Below are 19058 nucleotides of genomic sequence, written 5' to 3' on the forward strand. Positions count from 1 at the left end.
TACAAGAACGAAAACCTATTAAGATGCCTGACTAGGCGGTCAAGTGTTGGCTGATGATGCATTTTAGGAAGCATCAACATGCCTTGGGTCATTGGAAACCAGATAAATGAGGAGATCCTCTCTGGGCCCCATTGAGCCTCAACCGGGAGGGACACCGACCGCTCTACTGAGCTGCTAGGCTGTTGTGCTGCTGGGATGTCAATTTGTAAAGAACACGCCGAGAAGAGCATAAATAATATTAGTACAGATAGACCATTTTAAATCATGGCGGAAAACTTCCTAAAAACAGCCTCTTTCGTCTAGCTGGAGGCTATTTTGAGCTTACGAGAACATGTACGTATATATTCACTTCATAGCTCAGTACTTGAGGCCAGCGGATGCAAACAGCGGGGAAAAGTAGCCATATATTTGATCACTATCGCAAGGACGGAAATACAAGAAGGTGGCTGAGGTCATGTAAAAACGTAAAAACACAATTTATGCTTCATACTCGAAAATGACTTTTTCCCTTAAAAACGTGATATCGTCCACAAAATCTGCCTCGAAGACACTATCAAGCACTCACCACTGCTCTGCCCTAGTAGGGACATAACCACGTTTTCGGAAGCAGTCTACTGTGAATTTTTTTGCCTCACTTCGGCCCCACTTGATTGACCTCGTGTCTTCCAACAATATCTTTACTTCAGGAGGCATTTTTTAAATCGTTCCGATTCCTGTGAGATTTCCGTGCATAACCCGTCCAATCAAAACTCCTCTAAAAGTTTTTGCTAGTGTTGCCGTTTGCATTGAAGTGGCTCAGAATGAACCCCTTTCCACCCTGAAGGCATGCCAACAAATGTCTCGCCCCAAGGATCAGCTTCACTGAAAAGATGAGCATTTTCGAGTCAAGAAGCTACCCGAATCCTCTAACCCTGAGCTGTTATCATCAGCAGACTTTGCTCATGGCTGTTAAAAATCAGCCTGGTGCTTGCTCGCATTTATTCATCACAACAGCGACAACAAAACACAACAGTCCAGGCAGGATTTGAGATCTCCTACCCCGAAGACCATCGTCTTGAAGAAAATGAGAAAATATTGACATGATCGAGCTCGGATTTCTCGGAGTGTCTCGTTCCCTCAGGTACTACTGCTGGACAGACTCTGGAGTGCTTATTTACTTTTGGAGCGAGATGAAGAAGCCCAAGAAGGCGCTGCGGTAGACGGACGAACTCTTGACTGGTATGGTGGTAGTTTTGGGTCTCTGTGTGTATTTCCTTCAGGATTTGGCGCCAAAACAGAGGGTGAACTCTTGAACCTTTTGCTGCCAGAGGAAGATAAAGTGAGTACTCGCGTTCTTTATAGAGGCTTGTTTTTATTTTGTCTTTGAGGTCGTTTTGATTCTGAGAATAGGGGATAACTGTGTTGGGAGTGGATATTTTTCTCAGGCAAATCAAAACAGTCGGACATTTTCGAAAGAGGAATTGCGTGTAAGTCACTTCACTCCATGTGTTGATGAAAATTTCTTTCGACTCGATTCACATTTTTATCGCTCAACTGTCCATCTTCATTTGATGTTACTTTTGAAAGACCGAATGTTTACTCTAGTTGGCGTGGACCAACTTTGAATTGTAGTTGACCTTAAGCGGTAGTCTTTGAGGATTTTTTTGCCTCTTAATAGACAGTGTCGAGAGATTAATATCACATTCATCTGCAAAAAATCAGCTCAAGCATAAATCTTTCTGCTCAGGAATTTCTCGCAATTTTGCCATTCTTCCGCATGAACTTGAGTGCTTTGCAAGTCTGCCAAAAATGTTCGAGAAAAATGCGAGCTCATTGTTTTGATCCGTGCATTCATTCAGATCGAGCATTGGGCATAGTACTACGCTTGTAGTGCAGTACTAGCTATAAGCCTGTGCAATCAATTTACTCTTTGACTGACCAACCAGTTATGGACGACATCATCATCGTCAAATGCACCACAGAAAGGAGGAACAACCACGACAAGCAATTGGTTTGGCCTCTTTCATGTTCAAGGACTAAAGACCGTCGAAATTGGAGCCTACTAATGAAATGGGTCAATTATTCATACAGAGGACGGAATGGTTGGACCACCACTCTGTTGTTGCATGAAATCGGGGGATCTTTCAAGGGCCAACCAGCATTTAGGACAACATGGCAGTAATTATGGCTGCCCTTTAATTTGATCAATTCACGACAATTACCGTGGGGCAAGTAATTCCCTCTCTGGATCAAAAAGGATCATGCGAGCTCGAAAATATGAGGAACAAAGTGGCCTCTAGCTTTCAACCACCAACCCCACACTCGTTGTTTGTTAGGTAATCAGTGGGACATTTTGGTTATTGTCTTTGTACGATAAGGTCGAGTTAAGATTTAAGGTTCGATTGTAATCAATAAATGAGTAGTGTTTCCCCCTCACATTCCTTCCCAACGCACATGAAAATAATAAAGAAAGTGCTGATGAATATTAAAGAGAACGCTCGAGATCAATGTTTTATGCGCTATAAGATTAGAACCATAAGGTCGGTGGGCGACCGCTTTGATCCCAATAGGGTCCACTTTAAGATCTTGGTAACCATAAGTTAAAGGGACACTTCAATAACATGGATCAATGTGGGAATATCTTTTTATGAACGTACGAAATGTCATCGAAAGCCAGGAACAAATTGTTTCGTTGCTAAGTTGCTCTTGGATTAGACAAAGGCCATTTCTTGCCATAGATTTTTTTTTCACCAAAACTTTTACTCCTTAACAAGACCGTTGGGTGTTCCAAGTTTTACTCCGGCCAATAAAGATATCAAAGTGAGCTATAAAAACTATTTTTCGTCATCATTGCCGTCATCCGGTGCGTACTTGGCCTTTCTTTGAGACCTTCACGTGGCGAACTAGAGTGAGAGGGGAACTCGTGTTCCCCTTCGAAGCCGTCTTTGGGTTCTAATTTTGGCGATGCCACATCTGTTGGCCCCAACGGACGACAGACCGAGACCAATTTGCCTCACTCACGAGGAGCCATTTCTAGTTTAATATGGTTCAATTTGGGGCATTTGCATGACTGCGAGAATGACGTTCAATTTAAGGCAAATAAGTTGCCCTGATCAAGGTGCTTCCTGGGATGGTCCAAGGAACCCCTAAACTTGAGTTTGGAACACCCAAAACTAACATGAAGGACTGGCTGTCACTCCTAAAGATTGGTCCCACGCACACTTCCCTACTTGCTCTTTCTCTTTTTCCTAGAAGACGAGGGGATCAATCTTGAGCTTGTTCCACCATATGGCACAACATTAGACGACACATATGTGTCCAGTGGATATTGGCACCAAAGTCAATATGGCTGGACATTACTCTCAAGTTGGTATGAACTCTATCATGTTCCATCATTGTCCAGCGTTACGCGCCCCATTCAATCAGGATTGGACCATCAGCTTCAGGAGTGCGGCGCAAGACGTGAAGACGGTGAAACTGATGCCATTGGACAATACGAGCGTGTGAACCGTTACGTGCTCTCCGGAGCAGGTGTTCGTTCCCCACTGCCCTCCGACAGGTTTGCGTTTAGTGAAGAACGAAAAAAAGAGCCAACGATTTGATTTTGGGAAATTGCCCATCCGAGAGATCAGGTGCAGATTTTATGACCCGTTAAACGGGGCGAATATCAGTCGGACGCACTCGGTTGGATTTGATTTGAAATCTTTTCCGCTCGAGCAACACCAAATTTTATACCGTGCCTTCTCAAAAACCTCTTGTGCTTCTTCCTTTGTCTAGTCTTTCATAGAGCCTCACGTCCTCGAACCAAAACACACTAATAACAATAAAAGCAATACTCCGATGTACGAGTGCTGAAGTGCATTGTCAAACCCAGCCAAGAAGCAAAAACCTTGGGGTTGTTGGTTGGCCTCCATCCGAGTATGTTCGCCGTTGCAAACCAAGGAAGTCACGTGGTTCCTGGCTTAACATTATTATTTAGGTTCAGCCGGGGGTTTAAAATGGAGATTTGTCTCGCTCATCCGGTCGAGCGACAAAATGTTGGCTTGTGCAACACGGAGGCACGTACATGGAGCCACATAACGGTTGTTGTACTGACCATGCAAACGTAAATCAGTCTTTGGGTGAGAGGTTTACCTTTCCAAATCGGAGATGTTCTCTGACATTGGCAATGCAGCTTTTAATCCAGGTAGCTGAGGTTGTAACTCTCATAGGTACAATGTGAAATATTTTATTGTACGTACATTACCTAAGGGGTTTGACATTGAATCTGTTCCAGGAGTTATTAACGATTTCCTTTCGTTAAGGAGACACAAATGGTAGTTTTTGCAATTCCAATCCCACATTTGACTGCCTTGTAGTATTTCTGATTCTTATCACTCCCAAGGATCATTCATCAATTCTTGAATGAAACTCTTGCGATGGATGGTATGAAGGAGTTGGTTGAAAGAGACCTCGATCCAACTGCTCTGCTTTGATTTCGAAGGTTGCATTCGAGCAAAAACGAGGAAAAACAGGTTTTCGTGGGTCAATCGCAAACCATTTAAAGATTGAATAGTGAATGCCGAGTTGACACCTCCTCTTGAGATAGAATGTCAAGATTGGATCATTATAAAAGAGTTTAGATAAGTGACAGAGAAGTCGTCAAGGTGTTCCCAGCCCCTTTTTCACTTTGATCTCAACTACATACAGTGTGTTCAAATACCTTGTTTAAAAGAAACATCCTTAGAGTGGATGGCGATTCTTTTTTCAAAGACTCAATTCTCAGCGAATCATGACACCTGGATGTTCACCTGAAGAGTCGTGGGACTATTCCAAAGTAGGGCGTGTCTGTGAAGAAGTAGCCACCTACATTCCTGGGTTTCTTTAGGGGCATTCTCACCTTCCAAGTTAAGTTGTGATAAATATTTTTTTCTTCTTCTCCTACGTTGTTTTGCTTCATGAGAGAACCAATCATGTCAACCCGACCTAGGCCTTCTTCTAACTAAAACCAATCCTGTTTGGTCGAATGAGGGACTTAACTATCGAATCTGTCGTTGCAATCTCATGGACGGTGGAATAATTGGCGTGAAGGAACCCTTGTAATCGTATTTCAGGGGATTGCATCTCCTGATGAAGAATGCAGGCTAAAGGTACATGTACATCCAATTGTCTAAGTGAGTTGCCTAAAATGTTTGTCTCGTCTGCTCCGCATTTTCTGCCTGGATATGAGGGGTGTCGAATTTTGAATGCACATAATATTTGCCCACCGTGCGCCACCGAGATTGTTACTTATCTTTGTGCACATATGTGTGATATCTCAGGGCCAGATCTTTTGGGGGAAGAGGATCTGTTTTGTTCAACTGAAGAATTGCATTCAACATTCACGCAATTTAATTGAAATCATTTCTTTTATTCCAGCGCCGGGCCCTTTTTGCCAAACGAATGCGCCGGTGCATTACGTGCAACAGTATTAGCGTAAGAGATGGTCTCCGCGAAAGTAAGGCACGCGTTAAAATTTCAGTTTATTCCACTTGAGGAGATTTGCAGTCATTAGCAAGTCGTTAGGGCATTTAACGTGTTGATATAATGTGTTCTAATGACTTAATTACTGGAGACGGATTTCGCGATTTCTTTGCTTTTATTCATATTTCCTTAAGACAGCGACATTGGTATACTCGTTGATATCAGAATGAATCTAAGATAAAAGTCTGGATTCTCAGCTGCATGAATTTGATGTGTTTAGTCAGGGTAAACAAGAGGTCAAAGCCTGCGAGTAAATTGCACAGTTCGAGATAAGGGGGTGGGTGGGTGAACTTCACATGAAGGTACATCCTAAATGGCACATAAGAACAATGCGAAGGCCAATATGTCTTTAAATTAGCTAATGACGGGATAAAACATGATGCGAGTCATACGTGAGGAACTTGAAGAAGAATGACAATTTTCAGAACTGAATCGCTGCTGATGACACAGGAACTAAGGTTTTTCAATTGGAGCTAATGCGTTGTCGTGTGAATACTCGAGAGAAGAAAGGCAGCAACTGCAGCAACTGTAGCAACTGGAACAACTGCAACAACGGCAACCCTAGAGGGTGGTCTTGAGCGATTTCATCTTTGGCTTTTTTGCTAGCTGCTCGATGAGATTTGAAGAGACTTTGGCACAGCCGTAGAGATCTATACTTTCCAAGTCGTTCAGGTGCTCGATCACCTCCTTTATGGACTTGTCCGAGAGATCCTTGCATTGACCCAGCAACAATTGTCTCAGGCCTTTGACGTTCTCGATTAGCTTCAGGACGCCTCGGTCCGTGATGGGACAATTCGAAAGGTTGAGTTGGGTCAACTTGGTCATGCCCAAAGCAATGTTGCGAAGGCCAACGTCGGTCACGTTCGGACAGAATGACACGTCCATGTGGCGTACGTTGAGGCCATGCTCGGTCAAGTAGGCCAGTCCAATATCAGTGATGTTATCACAAGAGCGAAGGATCATCGTCTCCAAGCAAGTCATACCAGCAAACGACTTCAGACCCGTATCGGTGACACTCGGACAAAAGGAGAGATTGATACTCTTCAATTTGGGAAGGCCTTTGGAAATACTTCTCAGGGCATCGTCCGTGACCCGCTGGCAGTCTTGGAGAGTGAGCTCCTCCAGCTCTTGGGCGTAGTTGTTGCGTGTTTTGTCGTGAGCACCGGTAAGATATTGGACGCCGTAGTCGGATATGGCTCGGCACGAGCGGACATTCAGGCGACGAATGTTCTTGAGAGACCAGGCGATGATGAGCAGACCCATGTTTGAGACTTTGGAGCATCCGGCCAAGTTGAGCTCTTGTAGTTGAATACAATGCTGTGAGATCATTGTCACTGATTTGTCCGTGATCTCCTTGCAGTTGCTGAGGTTCAACGACTTGAGGTAAGGCACATCCTTCTTCAAGGCCGCCTCAACCGTGACGTCCAATAAATTGTAGCAACCAGACAGGTTGAGACTGGTCATGTGAGGCATCCCGTTGAAAAGGTCTTTGAGATTTCTTTTTAAGCTGTAGACTTGGACGTCAGTGAGCCCTCGTTTCGACAGAGATGAAACAGTGGAGGCATTGTATCGCTTCAGGTGAATTTTGGGTAAGGTACCCTTCCAGATCGATCGATCATTTCCAAATACCCTCCATCTACGACAAACCTGGGAAAAAAGAGAACGGAGAGCCTGCATTAGAACAATTACAAGAAGACGAGACATTGGCCGATTCAAATTTGAACCCAAATGACCAACACCCACAGATGACGACGATCTGAACGAGCCATCATTTGTGGTCAGGGAAAGCGCAAGAGAGGATACTGTATGTTCCGGCAGATCGGTTTTAAAATAAATGAATTGGCAGCACCATCCTAGCACATAGGGTCCTTACCTTGGAAGCACTGCCTCTCGACGAGACGTCCAAATGCTTGAATATTTGGAGCATGATCTCTGGAAAGAGATGATGAATTTGGGTTTGCCCCGCAGTCTCGTCATCCAGAGGGTTGGGACTGCCCGGACTTGACTTGTCCTCGATAGCATTTAGGCTCTCCTCCGGACTAGCCAATTGTTGGTCGACGGAATTCCGCTTCCTGGAACGGAGGTTCCTCGAGAGTACAGACTCCAGCTCGCCTTTGGAGGCCTGTTCGGAGGCATGGTCGGCATGGGGCCTAAACGTGATCTGACCGGATTTGGGCCCCGCCGCCGATCCGGACCCACTCGTGATTTGCGTCATTGACGAGGTCTGTGGCGCAGGTACGAGGTCCATTCTTTGACGTTTGACACGTGTCGGTTCCACCTCCAATGAATGCTGTTGGAGTGCCATCATGGCGTTGGCGTACACGTTCCACTGAATGTAGTTCACCATAACTTGGTCGTTTTCACTGATGACCGGCCCTTGGAAGTCGTTCAATTCTAGCTTTCGTTTCTTCGAAGGACTCACTTTGGGTGATGTGCTCTCCATCGTCTTGATTAAAATTCAGGACAGAGACGGGACACGGAAAAAAGGATCCGTTGGGATCTCGTGCAACACTTCAACTGACGGTTGGAGCAAACATCACTGACCCAATGCCGCTGCCTCGGCGCAAGAACGAGAATGTGCACGAAGAAGAACGCTCGGGCTCAGACTCTCCAAGACGCTCACTGAGCATTGAGGGCGCGGACTCGGGAGTGGGTGAACGAAGAAGACCTGGAGGAGGACAACGAACAAGAAGAAGAAGAAGAAGAGAAGGAGGCGGAGGAGGAGTAGGAACAAGAAGAAGAAGAAGAAGCCATCGCGCGTCTCTACTAGCCACGTCCCACGTCCTCGAGGTAAAAGAATATCGCATATTCTCTCCTTCATGATATCCCACAGCTATCGCCTAGGGTGAGACCGAGTGTTGGTCGTGGCATTCGAGGTGGTGGAGCCGTAGATCTTCATCGTCGCCGAGAATCGGGGCCATCTCCCAACGCCGATGAAGCTCGGTACCAGATGACAGGGCCAGGATGATCACCGAGTCTCCTACTACTCTTTCCAACACTGGACATTGGCTGGACATTGGCCATGAGGTCTTCCTGGAGTTTTCCTAAGGTGAAAGGAGGAGAAGAAGTGAAGAAGGTGAATACCATTCAAGTCCACCATCGGTCCTCACTCCATTCCCTGAGTCCAGAAGAAAACGGACAAGACAAACGGGACTTACGGAGACGAAGGAGGGGGTCGATCGAGGAGAGCGTAAAGCAGGAGAGAGAGGAAATGTAGATGGTTGCTTTGAATTCCCTGGGGATTGAAAATCATCCGCCAAAAATACATGATTCCTTGGTCAGACATGAGAACACGGTTGATTTTGCAAAAACTACATATTGCACATTGGCAGAAGACGGGTACCTCATGGCTCCTGCCTCTTTGAGCCATGCCTTATTTTTCAAGCAGAAGAACAAGTGGCTCGGCTCAGATTTCCATGAAGATTGTCAAATTTTGCATGCCTTTTGTGGCTTGACGAAAAAACACACAAACTTTTTGCAAAGGTGTCCATAATAGCATGATTCGAGGTGGCTTTTGGCTTCTTGTCTTTTTTGCATCTCAAGTTAGTTTCAACAATTTACACGGCCAAAGAGCACTCACACTCTTGCTAGGTGAGGTAGTGAAAATGCCTCCTACCACGATTTGAATTTTCCGGCCTTCCTCTCAACGCTCTCAACGATCCCAAATGGGCATCTTTCATTTGAACCTTCAATACATCGACCACATGGGGCTTCGTTCATATAACATTGAAATTGCCGTAGATAAATCAGGTGCGTGCAATTGTACAGTGATGTACATCGTATCAAAGAGGAAGAGTGTTCAAGTTCTCTAGGGTCCCACATTGAAAGAAAGGGACACCTGCATCAGACACAGGAAGGATGTCAATCAGTCCTTAAATCATCAGATAGACGAGCATAGCCTTAAGATGGTATGTGTAGAATCAACCTGAGTGTGATCTTGAGGCCTAAGGGGGCGTTTGTGCTCTAGTAGTTCCTCGTTTTTAAACAAATTCCGAGCCTACTCTTGTCTAGAGCTCAGATAACCAATCGCGACGGAAAATCTCGCATGTGGAAGTGGTCTTGTGAGAGTCTAAGGAATATAAACACAACCACCACCACTAGTAGAACTCCCACCGCAGCGCACCTACGACTACGACGAAGGCCCCCCCCCCATCTCATCTGATCAAGTCAAAATGTGCCCCTACATTCCAACCTCATGCATTTGGACTTGACGTACGTGATCCCGACCAAACGCATCATCATGTTCTATGTCTTAAAATAAACTCACATTGACCATGAATTGACCATTCTTCCCTTCAAAACTATGTTTCTGTGACAGTGAGGCTCCCCCCCCCCCCAAAAAAAAAAGTATCGCCCTACTTTTTTTCCCAATGGAGCTTTCGTTGGTCGGGAAGTTGTCCGTGGTTCTTGAGTTGGAATTGAAACTAAGCAAGTGGAAGCGAGAGTGGACATGTGAAGGTGGTTGTCGAGACAGCCAAGACTGGACATTCAGATACAGAATGAAACCCGAGACACTTCAAAGTGTCATGCAGGTATTTGGAAAATAAATTCCCAGAATGATCGTCACTGTGGAGTCGGAATACAATGAAATGCTCATATATAGTGAACTTGAGCTTGATCATTAGGTTGAAGTTTCAATAGATGTTCTTTTCCAGCGAGAAACCTACCTTGAACAATTTCATACCGACTTCGGTCCCTCAGTGGTATTTCCAGTTTCAAATCGATTGTCTTGAGTTGAGAGCTCTTTTTGCAGTGGTTTTAAATTTGAAACCATGCCTCGGTGAGCAATGCTCATGGCAAGATCGAGCTGGCTTGGAACTCGATGCTTTGGTCGATGGGGTTTGTCAACCAGATTCATTCTCATGCGATCACATGTCGGAAAGGATTTGACCATGCTCTGCGTTTGTGACTTGAGGAATGACTTTTTGTTACAAGTGTATGCCTCAGAAGTCTTCTGCGTCTCTCTTCCTTCGCCAAGAGGGGGTCCATGTTACCCGATATGATGAAAGTGAGGTCTAGGCAAATGATTCATTCCCATCAAAATTTGTCAGTATAAATTTTGGAACTGGAGGGGAACGGAACCTCTCTGGTCGTTCCTCTTCGTTCCTCTCCGTTCCTTCCCCTCTTTTCTGGCCTCTCCTCCCTTTCTTTCTGTGTCTCTCGGTCGCTCTTTCTCTCCTTCAAGTTTATTTTCTCCCCCTTCTTTCGGTCTCTCTTCTTCCTCCTGGTCTCTCTTGTTTTGCCTTCTACTTTTTCATTTTCCCCTTTGGCCTCGATCCACCCAAGAGAAAACAGGGAGAGATCTGAACTTCCACCGATCACACCGTTCCATGTAAGATTGGACACTTTAGCCATTTCGCAGATGGTGGTCGAGACACATCTTAAGCTCAATGGCCCAATGGAATATGGAACATGAATATCAAGCCCTTGAACTACTGTCAATGATTAAAAAGAGACTATCGGAAATGCTAGGGATGGACGTTCAATGTGCGCAAGAGTCACCTCGGAAAATTATTTCATTTTATCCAGGATCGGCTCTTTCACTTATGTGTGAATGCCATTGGTGTTGGTGCTGTTGCTGTTGCTATCGATGATGGAGCGAGTAGCTGGTCCCACTCGTTTCTTCGAGGTTTCGGATATCAGTTGTGAAACACTCGTTCTCTACACGTTGCAATTGGTACAGGATGAGCCTTGAGAACCGCCTAGTCTGAGCGTCCATACTGTGTCATCTGTTCTGTCACAGGATCCGTGGATGGACACTCTACCGTGGAGAGTTGTTCGTTCCTTCGCTCGCTTTTCCTGGTGTGTCCATTTTAAGCCGAAGCTCTGAATCAATATTTGAGACGTTACCATTAACCTGGAGAATGACGATGTTGAGCTCTGATGATCCAGCCCACATTTTCTGGCGTGTCATCAAATCCTGATAGGACTGTTGGTATTGAAATAAGTATTGGAGAAAGAAATGTTGTGCTTGACCTGACGAAGTTGGCTTAAGAGTGGAGTGGAATGAATATTGGAGAATATATGACTTTATCTCCCTGGACCCTCGCTCTCACTCTGTCTCTCCTCTTGGATCCGATATTGAGAGACTTATCAAGGCAATGAACTTATTTTCTTGTTTGCCAAGAAATGAAAACTTCTTCCCTCGAAACATCATATTTGTTTCCTTGCCTCTCCATAATGAATGCTTGGAACGACGGTCCGTTCCCTTTGTACTACAGACCCACTCACACAAACATTATCTGGAGGTCCTTGTCGATCCCTCAATGTGTACTGAACTTAAAACTGGCCTCATTCATCAATATTGCAGTGCTATTTCTCCTCCTAGACCGCCTCTCTCCTCATCGAGGTCCTCGTCTTCGTTAGGTTGGTTCATACTCCCAAAATTCCAAAGTTCCCTCGATTCTCTCTCTCTCTCTCTTTCTTTCTCCGTCTCGTTGGTTCGTTCCTTTTTCTCGTCGTCGCTGGTTTGGTTGTTTTTTCTTTTCGATTCTGACAAGTTCAGGAGTTCTTCATGCCCGAATCAGTACCAGCCAGCAGATCCCTTCTCCCATTGCTCTGAGATCACCGTTGGTTGCCACACCACACGGTTGTTGGTCCTTTTGGCCAACATGAGTAGTAACATCCAGAGAATCTCTCGATCGAACGAGCAGAATGCGTGGAACCAAGAAGCGCTGAGGCAAATTCTGGAAAACTCACAAAGACCTTTTTCTTCAAAATGCGAGCGAAAAGATGCGAACGAAAGAAAGAGTTGGACTTTTTTTCTTAAATTCTATATATTGCAGGGGTGATTGTTGTGGCAGTAGTAGAAGTAGCATAATGCTGTTTTATGATTTTTCTGGATCGCCAAAGTCTCGCGTTCCTCCCTGGTGTTTCCCAGTGCCAGATCACGAGCCATCTCTCACCCATGTACATACACACTCTGTGCGAGTACCCCCTGTCCGTGGAGTACGTAGGGAAGTAGTAGTCGACGTAGGAGACCCACTACTCCTCTGTCGGACTCCCTACGATGTACCACCACCGCCACCACCACCTCGACTATCACACTCCACCACAGAGCGGACTCTGTAGACTCTGTGGACTCTGTGGAGGGACGGGTGGCTCCACACTGGTCTTCTTGTCTCCCCCTACTCGTTCGTTCTTCGCCTTCTTCTCCTCCTCTTTGCACATACACAAGCCTCCCGCTGTTTCAACGCGGTTGGAGCCGTCCAGAGGAAGTCGGTCTTCCTCCTTCTTGTTCTTCTGGACCATCCAAGGCATACCCAGGGTGGCGGGATTCCTCGAAAATGTACTTCATTGTGCCAAGGCGCTAGAACTAATTCTCTTACGTGACGTTCTGATTACTCACTGACTTGTCGTTTGGCATGGACGCAAGGCGAACGATATCTGATTTTTCGTAAAGTTAAATGATAAACTACCAAATCATTTGCTCCATATTGGAAGCAGCGTTGAACGTCGCCAGATTTATGTTCAAAATGAGAGCGTCACGTTGGATGGAACGGAGTCTACGGACCCAAGTCCACACCGCAAAGTCTTCCTCACGTACTCTCAAGTCATGCTAGACAGAGATGACGGGGAAGAGGCAAGCAAGCCACCGTTTGCGATATCAGCATGCATGTTACAAATTTTTTTCAGTTGCGCCGAGTCCCTCCGCAAGAGAACAAGCGGCAGAAAATGAACAAAATGTGACCGGGAGTTGTTGCGACTTGTGCGTGAAACTTTGTGATCCCAATTTTCAACATTCACGTGTTTAAACCTAACAGAAAGATACATTCAGATATGTTAGCAGACTTGTCCGGAACCAGTGGCGTGTTGCCCATGGCATGGCCACATCTCCTGGGCTTGGACATGACCACTGTGGTATGCAGTTGGTACGGTTTCACCAACTACTACCAACAACATCTTTTGCCCATGGACTTTGAACAGCCCAAAGCCAAACGACGCAAACTGGACATTGGTGCGACTGGTTCGAGCTCCGCTCATCTTAGTGCCAGCAATAGTGCTTCAGAGGTCACGCGGTTAAAGCGCCGAGGTCAGGTCACGTTCAAGCCCTACAATGACACTTCTGACCACGGGTCACTGCTCCTCCACGGACGGAGACGTGGGTCATCGGTGCTCGGGGAGTGCCCCAATGAGCTGAGTCGGGGCGGTGCTTTGAAGCGCAAACACGGCGAGGCCATTTCGGTGGACCCTCGGCGCGGGGAAAACGCCAAGGATTGGGCGCACAACAAGAAATGCCAGGAGGCGGAACTCCCCAAGGGGACCACTATTGGCAACCTGTTCCCAGAGATTCTCTCCAATATCTTCCAATACGTGGATGTCAAGACCAAAGGTCGTTGCGCACGGGTAAGTCAAGTCACCGCAAATGAATCCCACTCATGGAGGGATCCATTCAGGATTGCAGGATTACTAGCTGTTACATGGTACATGTCGACCTGACACCGGTTGCTTTCTTGATTTTGTAGGTATGCAAGACATGGCGGGATGCCGTGTATAGGAAATCCGTTTGGAGGAAAGTGGAGGCCAGAATCCATATCGGGAAAGCCAATCCATACCTTTATCCTAGTTTAGTGCAAAGAGGAATTACTCGTGTCCAAGTGCTAAGTCTCCGGAAATCCCTGCGAGAATTGATCAATGGGATCCCAAATCTGGAGAGCTTAAATCTGTCGGGCTGTTACAATCTGACGGACACTGCCCTGGACGGGGCCTTTAACAAAGATGTGCCATGTCTCAAGGCGCTCAACCTCAGCCTGTGCAAAGAGATCAGCGACAACAGCATCGGACGGATTGCGACTCATTGCAAGAACTTGGAAGTACTAGATCTCGGGGGTTGTGCCAAGATCACCAATACCGGTCTTCTCCTCATTTCTTGGGGACTCCGTCGCATTCGTAAGTTGAACCTAAGATCTTGTCGGCTCATCTCCGACATAGGCATTGGTCATTTGGCGGGTATTGATGATGAAGCCTGCCAAGCATCCAGCAACTTGGAGGAGATAATCCTCCAAGATTGTCAGAAGTTAACAGACGAATCCCTCCGCCACATTGCGGAGGGCTTGGCTCGAGTTCAAAGGATCAACTTGAGCTTTTGTGTCAGTGTGACGGACACTGGTTTGAAATCCTTGTCCCGCCTCTCCTCACTTGAAGGCTTGAACCTACGCTCTTGTGATAACGTGTCAGATATTGGCATTGGGTTTCTCGCCGAGGACGCCCAGGCTCTCAAGTGCTTGGATGTGTCCTTCTGCACCAACGTGACCGATGCCGCCATGAAGCACATCGCGGTGGGCATGACGGGACTGCAATCGCTTTCCATGACCACGTGTACAATCAGTGATTCCGGACTCAAGAGGCTCTCCGAAGCGTTGAAAAGTCTGGAGGATTTGAACATTGGCCAATGTGTGTCCCTCACGGATGAGGGCCTTGTTCACGTGACAGAAAACATGAAGAGCCTGCGCTCCCTTGATCTCTACGGTTGTCCGAAGGTGACCAATACCTCGGTAGACAAAATTAGGAAAATGCCAAAAATGACGCGACTCAACTTGGAGCTTTAAACTGAGCTCAGCGAAGGGTAAAGGCGCAGAGAACTTGGATGCCGTTTGATCCTTTCATCTTGAGAGGACTCACTCTCCGACTCACTCTTCGACTCACTCACTCGTTCTCTCTCTCTCTATCTGGATGTGGACGAGGTCCTCGCTTGGCAATTATGTTCTCCTTTGATTGTTTTGATGTTGCAAACTTCATGATCTCAGACTGTGATGATGCAAGACAAAAGAAAGAGGATTTCGTGTTTTTTCCCAATGAGAAACTGTCATTTGTTTCCTCACTCACACACCCACACACCCATACACACTTTGTCTTGAAGTTTTCTGTTCTCGATATATTATCCTAATAAAGACATGAACTATTCCAATTCGAACTCTGTCTGTCTGTCTGTCTGTCTCTCTCTCTCTGTTTGCGTTTCATTACATGCAAGCCTCAAGCCTTTTGCTGAATGGGATTCAGGGGAAACGATCTTCTTTATCTCATCCCAAGGATGATCGGCGCCGAGGAAACTTGACGATCTTCAAGTTGGCATACGAGTTTGACAAGCCGAAATTGCTACCCTTGTCTGACAACTTTTTCCGGCGGAATATTTCATTGAATCTAGTCATTTTGCCGAATCGCACTGTATCATCTTTTCGCATCTTTGGCGACTCTTCGATCTATCTGACCATTACATTCCATGGCTTCTAAGAAGAGACATTTTATCCACCGTCATCCTCCACCCGTCCATGGTGAGTGGACTCAAGAATGTGGTCGTCCAAGTTCAAAGATTCCTTCCCTGACTCGGTATCTACTTGCAACTTGAACAATGTTCTCTGATGTCTCGGAAAACAGTCTTTTGGGGATCGTAGTCGAACTGATGTATGGTATGTGGTACTTCAAAGTCTTGATAGTACTCGCCGTAATGGTGGCTTCAGAGCCTTTTCTTGTGGCAGCACGTCGTCAAACAAGTCTCGAACAAGCTCTGCGTCGTCCAGATCGAATGCTAGAAGAAGAAGAAGAAAAAATATAGCGAGGTTTGCGGTTAACCAACAAAAATGGATCTTTTTTTTCTTCTGCTCGTTCTTTACAATGACTCTTGCGCCGAGAGGTATGCTAGGTTCCTTCGACAAAAAGACCACAAGAATGAGTTTAATGCTATGGAGGAGATCAGGAGCAATGAGGATGACGACCAAGAAGAGGGAGCTGAAGAATCTTCCACGGCCAAGTCGGATTCAGGTATTGGCATGTTCCTAATCGAACACATTGTTCAGACTGGTTTATTCCGGGGATAACCTCCCCCCCCCCTTTGCCTAGAAAGACGCAGACGCACGCACCATCGCACACACCCTGTATATGTGCATTGGCCAGGAGGCACCCCGTTGCAAACATGAGGAGTGTAACAGTGAATAATGATCGATATTCGCTCCTGATATCTGAAAATTCGTGCTTGAGCAGATCTATCTTTTTCCACTCGAGAGTTGACACGCTCTCATTGTAGTGAGTGGGTTTTGTCGCAAGCTCGACTTGTTGTGCTAGAGCAAGCAAACACTACGAAGGATTTCAGGAGGAGAACTACATACTGTACATCCTACATTATTATCCCGCCCGTCGACCGGGGTGTCTCCTCTGTCTCGTCCGTCTTGTTTCTTTTCAGTTCGTGTCTCTCGCCTTGTCCAGAGCTCAAGATAAGATTCTGGTATCTCCTCAAATGAGTTGTTTCTGACATGCAAGACTCAAAATCCCAATGGGCGAGGTCCATCCGCGGGAAAGACGGGAAAAAATCGTCAAAATCAGGTCTTTCAGATCGCACTTGGCCCACACGATTCGTGCGTGCTTGTTTTCCGTTCGCACAGTGTTGTACCCACATAAGACGAACGAAGCATCTCTGCATTTCAGAACCAATCCAGGACTTACATACACATAGACACATACGCACGCACACACGCACGCATGCACGCACGCACAGGACGCAAGTACATTGTTGTACAGTATGTGCTCACCAGAGCATGACGAGGACAAAGAGCAACCCTGTCGTCCTCTATCTTGCACCACGACCACCGCTACCGCAAGCACCACAACGGTGACGACAACTACAGCAACAACAGCACCAGCAAAAACAGCAGGGGCATCAACAGAAACCACCACCTCCGAAACTCATGAATACTTCGTGTACCAACTAGAGGTCTGCATTCGCCGAACAATACTGTCGATGGGTGATGTCCTTTGGCAAGTAATGGCTTGTTTTATTTCCATAGGGCTTTGGTCTCTAATTTGCTATTCTAGGGTTGGTCCTTTAGATCTTTTTTTATTATTAAATGACCATGTGAAGCTTTGCTCTACATGTAGATCTCTATTGGGTTTCTTGGATGTAGGAAGAAGAGGAGGAGGAGGGTCGTCGTTGCTTGTTTCTTGTCTTTTTGCGGTTAGCGAGTTGGCTCCCGAAAAGTTGCGGTGAGCCGTTTTCGAGCGAGCCGCATTTCAATGCAGTGGACTGAAAATTCAAGATGGTCTTTGACCAGAAATATCCAATTAACAGACTCTTTCCCCAGTATCTAGAGTGAAGTAATGTCAGGGGGGTTGGTGGAATGTCGCTGAATACAATTGGGGAAATGGGTAAGGGCTCAGATCGTCCGTCAGACTTCTTGGTCATTCAACGATTCTTAAGCCTCAAAAACAATGAATACGTTTAATTCAGTCAGGATCAGGACCTCTTGAACAGTTAAAATAATGGTGAGGGGCTTTGAACTACTTATGGAAAAGTTGTGACCTAGTCAAGTGTTCAAGTTAAACTTAGTTAGGGTGAAACAATAAGCATGCCAAAAATTAGAAGCCGACACACTTCTGATGGGCTGAAATAACCATTTGGATGAGAGCCAAATAAATAATGCACCGGGTTAGTGTAAATGTGTGAAAAATTTTGAGACCAATTCTGGCAACCAACGCCCTTGGTTACCATATTTTTCTTCGAGATTCAAGCTTGCCTTCGAAACAATTTTTAGAGCTCCAATGAGTGTTGAATAACAACCAATTTTTCTCAAGAAAGCCAAATGAAATACTTTATTTAATTTCCTTCTCTCGTTTGATTGGGTATTCCTAACCTTTCCTCACATTTCATGTTACTGGCATTTTGATTGTTAGCCGTGTCATCGTCCGCGTCTTTGCTTTACCTGTATTCAGACATGATCTGACCAAATAGTTGGAGGTTTTTGATTTTGGCCTATTGTCAACCATTAATTGAGTACGCTTGATTAACAAGCAAATAAACGGACATAACCTATCCAGAGCCCCAATGATGGTATTCCCCAATTTACGGATGCAAGCTCTGCATCTAAAGTGAGATTCCCTCACCGGAAGCAAATCCAAGGTGAGAAATGTGATTCGAGCGGAAGGAGGCGGAAAGCTTCTCACTCCGTATCACCTTGTACATGTGCAAACTTTCCCTCCAGGTGAAGTCCAGAACACCTTTGCTTACACTTAATGTGGTTCGAGACCATGTTCGATGAATCAATCTTCAAGTTTCTCGCCTTGTCCCACTCGCCAATGAATGAAGAAGCACGCGATATCTGGCACCTTTTTCCTGAAAACTGTCTAGCCCCGACATGCTCGAAACAAAGGGAATTGAAAATCCATTCAATACCATCAACACTGGTGGTAACGTCGACCCAGCCAATGCCATTGAGGGACGACGCTCTTTGGAGTGGCAAGCAAGCAAGCAATATACTACCTGAGGCTGATTCATCAAAACACATCAAGAAGTTCCCACTAAGGCGGGAAATGTCAAAAATAATATCTTTTTTTTTCGAAGGCCTCGGGAATTTTTGGCACGTAGAGCTCAAGTGTACGTGTATTCTCAGTAGAATGCATGGTATGGCGAAAAAAATCGCAGAATCGTCGCTCCTGGTCGAGCTCCTGCCCCAATGCACTTCTTTGCTCTCATCCGTTGGCTCAAGCTGAGGGCCAGAAACGAGCATGTCTCAAACAACACAAAACATTCATATTCGAAAAGTAAGAAGAATTGGCGAGCCTCTTTTTCAGTTCTCCATTGGAAAAAAACT

The 19058-nt window shown here is 45.8% G+C and overlaps 2 protein-coding genes across 2 annotated transcripts; one reads left to right on the forward strand and one right to left on the reverse strand.

The window, feature by feature from the left end:
* Positions 1-6023: 6023 nt before the first annotated feature.
* Positions 6024-8082, reverse strand: LOC131886564 (F-box/LRR-repeat protein 14-like; the record flags this gene model as incomplete). The annotated part of the gene is given in 2 exon segments (XM_059234930.1): positions 6024-7128; positions 7355-8082. Coding segments are annotated over 2 exon segments (1656 nt in total). The 5' UTR covers positions 7925-8082.
* LOC131886565 (F-box/LRR-repeat protein 14-like) lies at positions 8073-15394 on the forward strand. The gene is made up of 4 exons (XM_059234931.1): positions 8073-8271; positions 8326-8557; positions 13117-13827; positions 13947-15394. Exons 3-4 carry the CDS (start codon positions 13261-13263, stop codon positions 15027-15029), a joined length of 1650 nt encoding a protein of 549 aa, XP_059090914.1. The 5' UTR covers positions 8073-8271; positions 8326-8557; positions 13117-13260; the 3' UTR covers positions 15030-15394.
* The last annotated feature ends 3664 nt before the right edge of the window (positions 15395-19058 follow it).

The sequence above is a fragment of the Tigriopus californicus genome, chromosome 9 (assembly GCF_007210705.1).
Source record: "Tigriopus californicus strain San Diego chromosome 9, Tcal_SD_v2.1, whole genome shotgun sequence".
Classification (NCBI taxonomy): Eukaryota; Metazoa; Arthropoda; class Copepoda; order Harpacticoida; family Harpacticidae; genus Tigriopus; species Tigriopus californicus.

Coding starts and splice junctions, on each gene's coding strand:
- LOC131886565 (XM_059234931.1), top strand. CDS start 13,261: ATGTTAGCAGACTTGTCCGGAACCAGTGGCGTGTTGCCCATGGCATGG. Junction 13,828..13,946: donor CCAAAGGTCGTTGCGCACGG/GTAAGTCAAGTC, acceptor TTGATTTTGTAG/GTATGCAAGACATGGCGGGA.